The 13,327-nt window shown below is 39.4% G+C and overlaps 1 protein-coding gene across 1 annotated transcript in view; it reads right to left on the bottom strand.

The window, feature by feature from the left end:
- CCDC170 (coiled-coil domain containing 170) overlaps positions 1-12,845 on the bottom strand; it is a 128,348-nt gene extending 115,503 nt beyond the window's left edge. The window contains exon 1 of the mRNA XM_527540.9: positions 12,482-12,845. Coding sequence (XP_527540.3) covers positions 12,482-12,565 — 84 coding nt within the window. The 5' untranslated portion in view covers positions 12,566-12,845. The remainder of the gene's footprint in view (positions 1-12,481) is intronic.
- Positions 12,846-13,327: the final 482 nt, after the last annotated feature.

Here is a 13,327-nt window from a genome sequence, read left to right as displayed (position 1 = left end):
CTAATACAATGTATGATTCACTAAGCAGAATATTTATGGTTCCCATTTCCTCCTGAGTTTTCATTTTTGCTTACTCCAAACATTCATAAGATTTCAACAATAAGAGTTCCTTTTCAGTGTTCAACTATCCATTTCTTTTAGTCTGAAGTAGAAAAGACTTAGGGAAATGGGACAATTATAGTCAAGTCTTAAAATTGTTCCTTCTTGCACAGACATTGAGGTTAGACTATGATGGCCTTAATATGCTGAAAAATGCATTTTTATATGAAGCTAATAAGGAAGATTCAAGAAGAAAAGCATAAGGGAAATTCAGTCAATGAAAAGGAAGTCATTTCAGTTACTCAGAAATACAATTCAGATATTTATTTTTATGAGACTGACCCACTCCCTATGGCACTAATGAGGGAACTCAGATATTTATTGATTTATTATTTACTAATTATTATTGTCATTATTATTTTTAGAGTCAAAGTCTTGCTCTGCACACAGCCTGGAGTGCAGTGGCGCAATCATGGTTCACTGCAGTCTCTAAACTCTTGGGCTCAAGCGATCCTCCAGCCTCAGTATCCTGAGTTGCTGGGATTACAGGTATGGGTCACCATGCCTGGTTTAGACAGTTATTTTTATAAGCAATATCTGAACATGTAGATATATAAACTATCAGCAATAGCTGTGCTGGTATCAGTAAGAGAAAGAATGAGGTGCTACTGCTCTGCCTCAGCAATGCCTTTGAACTTCTCTGCCTTAGATCAAAGCCACCAAAGCACCAATTTCAAAGGAAAGAAAGTTGGAAGCAAAACAAAGAAATAAGGAAACCTTGGGTAAAAGAGCACAGCATAAATAATTCCTGGCTCAGCAAATGTTACTCCCTTTTTCAATTAAAAAAAATCAAGTTGTCCTTGAACATGGGAAAAAGTAAGTCTTTATAATTATTAGTCAACTCAATTCAAGTACAAACCAAGGAGTATTCACTATTGTTTGAAATACACTACACATTATATTTGGTAACAGTAAGTAAATACACAAGCAGTCTCTTTAAAATATGCAAAGAAAAAGTTTGGCATTCAAAAAGCTCTCCCCTACCTTTTCTTTGAAGATTTTATCTCATCTCTAAAGCCAGGTGGTCAAAGAGCAGATAGATACCAAGAGAAACTAAATGTTAAAGCTAAAATGAAGTTGGATGTGTAAACGGATTAACTGGTTATCATTTATTGAGACTTTTTTATTCTGAAATAATTTTAGAATTCCAAAAAAGTTACAAAACAAAACAGAGTTTCTATATGCCCTCTAGCCAGCTTCCCCTAATAATAACGACTTATACAACTAAGGTAATCTATTAAAACCAAGAAATTGACATTGTTACAACACTATTAACTAAGTAATAGGCCTTATTCCAATATAATCAGTTTTTTTTTTTCACTAATGTCCTTTTTCTAGTCCAGAAGCCATTTAGTTTTCATTTTTCCTTAGTCTCCCCAAATCCTGACCTTGACACTTTTGAAGAGTCCTGGTCAACATATTGTAGAATGTCCTTCAAGGTGGGTTTGTCTAACGTTTGCTCACAATTAGATAGTCATTATTTTTAATAGTATAAAGCATTTTAATTTAAAACAAGGGGAAACATTTAATTACTCATCTAATTCACTTCCTACCAATAGAGTACAATTTCTAAGCTTTTGTCTGGTTTATTATTTCATAGACGAAAGGCATTTATTCCCTTGGGTAATTGGGGAAAAATAATCCTGTTAATTTTTATAGCCACATCCCAAATATTTTACATATTTCTATTCTTCACAGTGACTTCACCAAATTTGCACTTTAGCACTTTTAGCAGCTCTCTTACCAAATTTTTTCTGGTTGATCTACCAAATACTAAGAGATATGTTTAAAATATTCTCTTTAGTTGTGGATTTGTCTATTTGTCCTTATAGATTTTTGCTTCTGTCAATTTTTGTTTTTCTATTTTGATGCTGTGTTCTTAGGAACATATACATTTAGAATTATTACAACTACCTGATGAATGAAATTTTTATCATTATTTAGTGACTCTCTTTACCACTACTAATGCTTTTCTTGTGTTAAAGTATTTTGCATAATATTAATATAGCCAATCAATTTTATTTTGGTTGTTATGTGCCTGATACACATTTTTATACACTTTTGCTTTCAACCTTCCCATATCTTTTTGTTTAAATGTGTCTTTCATAAATAGTATATATTTAGATTTTTTTAATGCAATATGGCTTTTCTTAGTTAACTAAGCATTTTGTCCATATATATTTATCATAATTACTGATATGTTTGTATTTCTTTCAACTATCATTTATGTTTTCTTTTTTCCCTATTCCTTCTGTTTCTTTTTCTCTATATTCTCTTTTTGGGAGTGGTGGGGTGGAGACTGGTTTTCTTTATATCTAGACAAGGCTTCTGACTTAAGTTTATATGAAGACATGCAACTAGAGTCAGATCTCTTCTTAAACTTGATTTTGAGAAAAAGGAGTAGAACAACAACAAAAAAAAAAAAACAGAGCAAACCAGAAGAGGGAGGAAATGGTTCTTTAAAAAATGGAAATAGATACTACCTCATACCCATTAGAAAGGCTACAATAAAGGAAGAAAACACACAGAAAATAACAAGTGGGGGTGAGGATGTGGAGAAATGAAAACCTTTGTGCATTGCTGGTGAGAATGTAAAATGTGTGCAGCCACTATGGAAACAGTATGGCAGTTCTTCAAAGAATTAATAATAGGATCACCGTAGGATCCAGCAATTTCACTTCGGGTATATATCCCTCAAAATTGAAAGCAGGGTCTCACAGAGATATTGGTTCACTCATTTTCATAGCAGCATTATTTACAACAGCCAAAAGATAGAAACAACACAAGTGTGCAGAGACAGATGAATGGATAAACAGAACATGACATATGCATACAATGGAATATATTTCAAGCTTAAAAAGGAAGGAAATTCTGATACATGTTACAACATGAAGAAACGTTGAGGACATTATGCTAAGTGAAATAAGCCAGTCATTGAAGGACAAATACAGTCTGATTCCACTTATACAGAGAGAGTGCGTAGAATAGTCAAATACAGTATGATTCCACTTATACAGCGTGCCTAGAATAGTCAAATACAGTCTGATTCCACTTATACAGCGTGCCTAGAATAGTCAAATACAGTATGATTCCACTTATACAGCGTGCCTAGAAGAGTCAAATACAGTCTGATTCCACTTATACAGAGTGCCTAGAAGAGTCAAATACAGTATGATTCCACTTATACAGCGTGCCTAGAATAGTCAAATACAGTCTGATTCCACTTATGCAGTGTGCCTAGAAGAGTCAAATACAGCCTGATTCCACTTATACAGCATGCCTAGAAGAGTCAAATACAGTATGATTCCACTTATACAGCATGCCTAAAATAGTCAAATACAGTCTGATTCCACTTATACAGCGTGCCTAGAAGAGTCAAATACAGTCTGATTCCACTTACACAGAATGGCTAGAATAGTTAAATACACTCTGACTCCACTTATACAGCGTGCCTAGAATAGTCAAATACAGTCTGATTCCACTTATACAGCATGCGTAGAATAGTTAAATACAGTATGATTCCACTTATACACCGTGCCTAAAATAGTCAAATACAGTATGATTCCACTTATACACCGTGCCTAAAATAGTCAAATACAGTATGATTCCACTTATACAGCATGCCTAGAATAGTCAAATACAGTCTGATTCCACTTATACACCATGCCTAAAATAGTCAAATACAGTATGATTCCACTTATACAGCATGCCTAGAAGAGTCAAATACAGTCTGATTCCACTTATACAGCATGCCTAGAATAGTCAACTACAGTCTGATTCCACTTATACAGAGTGCCTAGAATAGTCAAATACAGTATGATTCCACTTATACAGAGTGCCTAGAATAGTCAAATACAGTATGATTCCACTTATACAGCATGCCTAGAATAGTCAAATACAGTATGATTCCACTTATACAGAGTGCCTAGAATAGTCAAATACAGTATGATTCCACTTATACAGAGTGCCTAGAATAGTCAAATACAGTCTGATTCCACTTATACAGCGTGCCTAGAAGAGTCAAATACAGTCTGATTCCACTTACACAGAATGGCTAGAATAGTTAAATACACTCTGACTCCACTTATACAGCGTGCCTAGAATAGTCAAATACAGTCTGATTCCACTTATACAGCATGCGTAGAATAGTTAAATACAGTATGATTCCACTTATACACCGTGCCTAAAATAGTCAAATACAGTATGATTCCACTTATACACCGTGCCTAAAATAGTCAAATACAGTATGATTCCACTTATACAGCATGCCTAGAATAGTCAAATACAGTCTGATTCCACTTATACACCATGCCTAAAATAGTCAAATACAGTATGATTCCACTTATACAGCATGCCTAGAATAGTCAAATACAGTCTGATTCCACTTATACAGCATGCCTAGAATAGTCAAATACAGTCTGATTCCACTTATACAGCATGCCTAGAATAGTCAACTACAGTCTGATTCCACTTATACAGAGTGCCTAGAATAGTCAAATACAGTATGATTCCACTTATACAGAGTGCCTAGAATAGTCAAATACAGTATGATTCCACTTATACAGCATGCCTAGAATAGTCAAATACAGTATGATTCCACTTATACAGAGTGCCTAGAATAGTCAAATACAGTATGATTCCACTTATACAGAGTGCCTAGAATAGTCAAATACAGTCTGATTCCACTTATACAGAGAGAGTGCCTAGAATAGTCAAATACAGTATGATTCCACTTACACAGCGTGCCTAGAATAGTCAAATACAGTCTGATTCCACTTATACAGAGTGCCTAGAAGAGTCAAATACAGTATGATTCCACTTATACAGCGTGCCTAGAATAGTCAAATACAGTCTGATTCCACTTATACAGAGTGCCTAGAAGAGTCAAATACAGTATGATTCCACTTACACAGCATGCCTAGAATAGTCAAATACAGTCTGATTCCACTTATACAGCGTGCCTAGAAGAGTCAAATACAGTCTGATTCCACGTATACAGAGTGCCTAGAATAGATAAATACAGCATGATTCCACTTGCACAGAATGCCTCGAAGAGTCAAATACAGCATGATTCCACTTACACAGAATGGCTAGAATAGTTAAATACACTCTGACTCCACTTATACAGCGTGCCTAGAATAGTCAAATACAGTCTGATTCCACTTATACAGCATGCGTAGAATAGTTAAATACAGTATGATTCCACTTATACATCATGCCTAAAATAGTCAAATACAGTATGATTCCACTTATACAGCATGCCTAGAAGAGTCAAATACAGTATGATTCCACTTATACAGCATGCCTAAAATAGTCAAATACAGTCTGATTCCACTTATACAGCGTGCCTAGAATAGTCAAATACAGTATGATTCCACTTATACAGCGTGCCTAGAATAGTCAAATACAGTCTGATTCCACTTATGCAGTGTGCCTAGAAGAGTCAAATACAGCCTGATTCCACTTATACAGCATGCCTAGAAGAGTCAAATACAGTATGATTCCACTTATACGGCATGCCTAAAATAGTCAAATACAGTCTGATTCCACTTATACAGCGTGCCTAGAAGAGTCAAATACAGTCTGATTCCACTTACACAGAATGGCTAGAATAGTTAAATACACTCTGACTCCACTTATACAGCGTGCCTAGAATAGTCAAATACAGTCTGATTCCACTTATACAGCATGCGTAGAATAGTTAAATACAGTATGATTCCACTTATACACCGTGCCTAAAATAGTCAAATACAGTCTGATTCCACTTATACACCGTGCCTAAAATAGTCAAATACAGTATGATTCCACTTATACAGCATGCCTAGAATAGTCAAATACAGTCTGATTCCACTTATACAGCATGCCTAGAATAGTCAAATACAGTCTGATTCCACTTATACAGCATGCCTAGAATAGTCAACTACAGTCTGATTCCACTTATACAGAGTGCCTAGAATAGTCAAATACAGTATGATTCCACTTATACAGAGTGCCTAGAATAGTCAAATACAGTATGATTCCACTTATACAGCATGCCTAAAATAGTCAAATACAGTATGATTCCACTTATACAGCATGCCTAGAATAGTCAAATACAGTATGATTCCACTTATACAGAGTGCCTAGAATAGTCAAATACAGTCTGATTCCACTTATACAGAGAGAGTGCCTAGAATAGTCAAATACAGTATGATTCCACTTACACAGCATGCCTAGAATAGTCAAATACAGTCTGATTCCACTTATACAGAGTGCCTAGAAGAGTCAAATACAGTATGATTCCACTTATACAGCGTGCCTAGAATAGTCAAATACAGTCTGATTCCACTTATACAGAGTGCCTAGAAGAGTCAAATACAGTATGATTCCACTTATACAGCATGCCTAGAATAGTCAAATACAGTCTGATTCCACTTATACAGCGTGCCTAGAAGAGTCAAATACAGTCTGATTCCACGTATACAGCGTGCCTAGAATAGTCAAATACAGTCTGATTCCACTTATACAGAGTGCCTAGAAGAGTCAAATACAGTATGATTCCACTTACACAGCATGCCTAGAATAGTCAAATACAGTCTGATTCCACTTATACAGCGTGCCTAGAAGAGTCAAATACAGTCTGATTCCACGTATACAGAGTGCCTAGAATAGTTAAATACAGCATGATTCCACTTGCACAGAATGCCTAGAAGAGTCAAATACAGCATGATTCCACTTACACAGAATGGCTAGAATAGTTAAATACACTCTGACTCCACTTATACAGCGTGCCTAGAATAGTCAAATACAGTCTGATTCCACTTATACAGCATGCGTAGAATAGTTAAATACAGTATGATTCCACTTATACATCATGCCTAAAATAGTCAAATACAGTATGATTCCACTTATACAGCATGCCTAGAATAGTCAAATACAGTATGATTCCACTTATACACGGTGCCTAAAATAGTAAATACAGTATGATTCCACTTATACAGCATGCCTAGAATAGTCAAATACAGTCTGATTCTACTTATACACCATGCCTAAAATAGTCAAATACAGTATGATTCCACTTATACAGCATGCCTAGAATAGTCAAATACAGTCTGATTCCACTTATACAGCATGCCTAGAATAGTCAAATACAGTCTGATTCCACTTATACAGAGTGCCTAGAATAGTCAAATACAGTATGATTCCACTTATACAGCATGCCTAGAAGAGTCAAATACAGTCTGATTCCACTTATACAGCATGCCTAGAATAGTCAAATACAGTATGATTCCACTTACACAGCGTGCCTAGAATAGTTAAATACAGCATGATTCCACTTGCACAGAATGCCTAGAAGAGTCAAATACAGCATGATTCCACTTACACAGAATGCCTAGAATAGTTAAATACACTCTGACTCCACTTATACAGCGTGCCTAGAATAGTCAAATACAGTCTGATTCCACTTATACACCGTGCCTGAAATAGTCAAATACAGTCTGATTCCACTTATACAGCGTGCCTAGAATAGTCAAATACAGTATGATTCCACTTATACAGCATGCCTAGAATAGTCAAATACAGTCTGATTCCACTTATACAGAGTGCCTAGAATAGTCAGATACAGTATGATTCCACTTATACAGCATGCCTAGAATAGTCAAATACAGTCTGATTCCACTTATACAGCATGCCTAGAATAGTCAAATACAGTCTGATTCCACTTATACAGAATGCCTAGAATAGTTAAATACACTCTGACTCCACTTATACAGCGTGCCTAGAATAGTCAAATACAGTCTGATTCCACTTACACAGCATGGGTAGAATAGTTAAATACAGTCTGATTCCACTTATACACCATGCCTAGAATAGTCAAATACAGTCTGATTCCACTTATACAGTGTGCCTAGAAGAGTCAAATACAGTCTGATTCCACTTATACAGCATGCCTAGAATAGTCAAATTCATAAAGAAAGAAAGTAGAATGGTGGTTGTTAGGAGCTGTGGGGAGGAGGAAATGTGAAGTTATTGCTTAATGAGTACAGTTTCAGTTTTGCAAGATGAACAAAGGTTTGAAGATGGCTTGTGGCAACGGTTGCACAACAATGTGAATGTACTTAATGCCACTAAACTGTACATTGGTAAGTTAAGATGGCAAATTTTATGTTATATGTATTTTATATGAGGTTTTTAAAAGTAGAAATGATGGGAAGAAAAAGGAAAACAGACTTTAACTCCTTTATAGTTAGCTATGACCAGCTCTAAGTCCTTTGTTTTGAGGAACTATAGCTGCTGATAGAGTGTGTTGCTATTTACATTTGCTTCTCATAACAATTCTGTTGATAGTTATTCTAATTAACCCTTGTTTTACAGAAAGGAAAGAGATGCTCAAATTCCCAACAATGGTATCTACTGGAGCTGTAACTTTGATCTAGGTTTTCCAGGTATGTGAAAACACTGCCACAGCAAGAGAGCCTACAAGCCACCCTATGTCTGTGGCTTCTCACTGGTGTCAGAGGATTTGGAATCCAAGCACCTTCCACAAAACTATCGCTACAGCTTTTTGCCGACTGGTGATCCTATTTTATAATTAGGTCACTTTTTTTTTTTTTTTGAGATGGTGTCTCGCTCTGTCACCCAGACTGGAGTTCAGTGGCACAATCTTGGCTCACTGCAACCTCTGCCTCCCAGGTTCAGGCAATTCTCCTGCCTCAGCCTCCCCAGTAACTGGGATTACAGGCACCCGCCACCACGCCTGGCTACTTTTTGTATTTTTAGTAGAGACGGGGTTTCACCATGTTAGCCAGGATGGTCTCGAACTCCTGACCTCAAGTGAGCCTCCTGCCTCAGCCTCCCAAAGTGCTGGGATTACAGGCATGAGCCACCGCACCCAGCACATTTTCACTGGGTAGCATTATTTCAAATGCATAACAAAGTTATGCAGTCTTACTGAAAGCTATGTTTGTAAACTTCCCCCAAAGCATATCTCTTTCCTTCATGTTTGGGCTGCTCCACTTCAATTCTCATAATATTGCTGTTAGTATTTGTCACATTTTCAATCCCAGTAAGGCTGTGCTGGTGATCGCATTATAGGTAAATCTAACTTGAGAAGAGTGCAGCATTAAATTTTAGTGTGGATGAAGGAGTAATCTTTTTATGTGTCTGTTTCTCTTGATTGTAAACTCTTTTTTAATTTTTATTTTATTTTTGAGCCAGGGTCTTGTTCTGTTGCCCAGGCTGGGGTGCAGTAGTGCGATCAAGGCTCACAACAGCCTCAACTTCCTGGGCTCAAGTGATCCTCCCACCTCAGCCTCCCAAGTAGCTAAGACTACAGGCCATGCCTGGGTACTTTTTGTGTTTTTTGTAGAGATGGGGTTTTGCCATGTTGCCCAGACTGGTCTTAAACTCTTGGGCTCAAGCGATCCACCCACCTCTGCCTCCCAAAGTGGATTGTAAACTGTCAGTTCTTCATTATGAGCAGGGTCAGTCTCCAATTCATTTTTGTATCCTCTGTCCCTCTTACAGATTCTCAAAACACTGACTATTGAGATGGTGGCTGAAGTACTGATGGAAGCATTGGTGATGATGGTAGGAGTAGGTGCAGTGGTGTTGACACCAAAGCAAATTCCAAAAGTTACAAAGAATAACGATAGCTAATATTGATACGCACTTATTCTGTCAGACACTCTCTTGAGTGCCTTACATCTATTAACTGTGAAATCCTCAAACTACATTATGCGATAAGTTTTATGATTCCATGTTTTAGAAGAAAAAACTAAAATGCTGATACATTAATTGTTTTGACCAAGATGTCACAGATGAGTGGTATAATCAGGATGGTTTGAATTTAGTTTTGAGTCTAAAACTAGTATCTCAGTCTCTACAGTATTTTACTTTTCCAGAAAGTTACAGACTATCACTGCTTTGTAATTTAATGTTTTTCAGTCTGGCATGGTAGGAAAAGTACAAAGCTTTTGAAAGAAAGATACAAGTCCCTGCTCCATCATTTCCAATCCAGTAAGCTATTTCCTCATCTTATATAGTGAGAAATTTCTGCCCTGCCTATCTAAATTATAAGATGATCTCAGATAAAGTATTTTGCAAACTGAACATTTAATTGTAATAAATGCTGCCTTTTCTGCAGCTACTTTTGTTCTCAATAAAATTTAGTTATTTTAAGCCAATTAAAATCTCATGCTTAATGGACATTTTCCTTTTGTAGGTAGTGACTTATGCTAAAAATTTCTATCTGAATCAGTATTATTACTCAACTAATATGATTACTTATTTATTGCTAAAGGGGAAGAATCTGGCAGAGGCCACCAGTTGGGGACATCACCAATAATGGCATAAGCTGATATATGCCCCTCCTGATGTGATACTCTGAGACATAACATCTCTTATGTTATTCCTACCCAAAAATCTAATCACGAAGGACAATCAGAGAAACTTACTCTATAAAATGAATGACCTGGACTCTGCAAAAATGTCAGTATCATCAAAGACAAAAACAACAAACAAAAAAACAAACAAAAAAAATGTGAAGAACTGTTCCAGGTTTGAAGAGACTGGAGACATAACTAAATACAGTGTGTGATCCTGAGATGGAAAAAAAATTGGCAATAAATGGCATAATTGGGACAACTGGCAAAGTTTTGGTAGGTCGTGTATATTAGATAATATTATTGTCACAATGCTAAACATCCCGATTTTGATCATTGTATGTTCGTTAGAGAATGCCCTTATTCATAGGAGATAACACACCAGAGTATTTACAGATGAAAGGTCATAGGGAACCAGGCATGGTAGTGCATCTCTGTAATCCCAGCACTTTGGGAGTCTGAGGCAGGTGGATCGCTTGAGCTCAGGAGTTTGAGACCAGCCTGAGCAACACGATAAAACTCTGCCTCTGCAAAGAATACAAAAATTATCCAGGCATCGTGGCATGCCTGTAGTCCCAGCTACTCTGGAGGCTGAGGTGAGAGGATCGTTTGAACCCAGGGGTGTCAAGGCGGCGGCGAGCCGAGATCGTGCCACTGCACTCGAGCCTGGGTAACAGAGTGAGACCCTGTCTGAAAAAAAGAAGAAAGAAAGAAAAGGAGGGAGGGAGAGAACAAGAGAAAAAAAGGAGAGAGAAAGAATCATGATGGCTGTAATTTACTTTCAATGGGCTCACCAAAAAATATATATATATTAATAATATAAAAATACCACATACTTATGTATGGTTAAGACACCACATTGGGATAAAAATTAATAAAGTCAAATATGAAAATGTCAGATGAAAGAAAAAACATCTAGTAACTGGCCTCTGAGTTAGAAAGAAAGAAAAAATAGTTTTATTTGCACACAGTGGTACTTATTTTCCACAAATATTCCAGGAATCAGAGAAATCTAAATACAGGTCAGATGTAAAACAACAGTCAAAGCTGCTGAATATTAGAAGAATTCCGATGGCACGTTGGAGAATCCAACTCATGTTTTGAATCCACTACATCCCCCAGGGATATCTATGGTCAGTACACAGCGTGGTAGGAAAAGTCCAAAACTGGAAAGAAAGAAAGATCCTCCATCATTTGCTAATTGGGTGAGTTACTTGCGGTTAGCAGTTGAGCTGAACACAATTCCCCCATCTCTGGCAACTACTCCCAATACACACGATACCCGGTGGGCCCCGATGCCAAGGCCAAAGGGGGATTCTTAACCCAGGCTGAGCCAGCCAGATCTTCTTGTGCGCCCAAGTATGCATATGTCCGTGTTCGTGTGTGTGCGCGCCCGTGTTTGTTCGCGTATGTGCGTGTTCGCGTGTGTGCACGAGCGTCTGTGTATGCGCGCATGTTCGTGTGTGTGTGCGCGCGCGCATTGGTACATCTAATACCTGAAAGTCCCCAGTACCTAAGTAACTCCTGGGAGTAAATGAGTAGATGCATTCAGGAGCAACTGAATTACCAACGTTTCTGGATTAGTTCGCAACGAAAGGGCCAGTGACTCTACTCCGGGCTGGCCCTCCTCCTACCACGTCAGATTTTCCAGAAATTGCTCCGAAGCACACTTCAGTAGCTAAGCAGGGAAAGTTAAATGAAGGAATTCTTTGCTCCCAGGGGTGGCGGGGAGGAATTGCCCGGCCACAGTCTTTCGAATTTCACCGGTTTAAATGGTCAGAGAAGCAGCGTGGCACAACCTAAAATTCAGACGCGCTCCGCAAACTCCGGTCCTGCCCATCCCCTCCTGAAATCAGCGCCCTGGCAGTCCCAGGCCACAGCCCTCGCGGGCACAGAGCTGCTCTGATTCTGCCCACGCCTCCGGGAGGAAAAGGGTGCAAATCAGGGGAACCTCGGCCCCTCCTGGGTCGTCTATCCCCAGGGCCACCCCCGCGCGCGGCCGGCGGCTGGGACCGTACCTCGGGCGCTGGCGAAGCGGCACCCAGCGCGATATGGCTGGTGCAGTCCAGGCTCCCGGAGCCAGAGGAGCGGCCGCGGCTCATGACGACCCGAGCCCGGGGGCGCGCTCGGACCCGGAACCGGCCCTGAGGAAGCGGCGGCGCCGGGAGCCGGCGGTGGCGCGGGTGTCTCCTCGGGCAACGGGTAAACACCGCCGGGACGCGGCGGCGCCCGGCTGCGCGCGAGTAGGGTGGCCCGGCCGCAGGAGGCCGGGGTGGACCCCGAACCCCCGAGCGTGGCCTCCGTGGCGAGGGCCTGCAACTGAGCGGCCGACGCTGCCAGGGCGACTTGGGGGAGTCGGCGGGGATAAGGGTCTGTCCTCCCGGTGGGACTCTGCAGTGAATGCAATTCCAGTCCTCATCCTTATGTCAGCGATAAATACAGCCAGTGGGCACTGTGAACGGTGCTGGCGCGAGTGAGGCATAGGAGACTTCACAAGGGTGAACGGAGAATTTATTTAGCACCCACTGTGTGCAAATGTGTCTGCGAGCGTGCAACCTGTGCAGGTCCGGGTCCTGCGCTTGGTTTAATACTCAGCTGTCCCAGTCTTGAAGTTTTTAGGAAGTTTTGAACAAGGTGTCCTGCATTTTCATTCTGTACCGGGGTCCACAAATTATGTAGCTTGCCCTGGTGTGCGTTCTTTCATTTCACCTTCTGAACAACCCTGCCTGGAAGTACGGGTACTAGTAATACCAGTGTTAGTAACAGCCACAGCTGCTCATTATGAAATACTCGTGCTCGTCCATGCACTGTTGTAAGTGCTTCCCACGTATGATCGATCTCCTTAAATGAAACAAGATTATGAA

This window comes from Pan troglodytes, chromosome 5 (genome assembly GCF_028858775.2).
Source record: "Pan troglodytes isolate AG18354 chromosome 5, NHGRI_mPanTro3-v2.0_pri, whole genome shotgun sequence".
Taxonomy (NCBI): domain Eukaryota; kingdom Metazoa; phylum Chordata; class Mammalia; order Primates; family Hominidae; genus Pan; species Pan troglodytes.
Note: the sequence above shows the minus strand (reverse complement) of the source record. Positions and strands in the feature narration are given on the sequence as shown.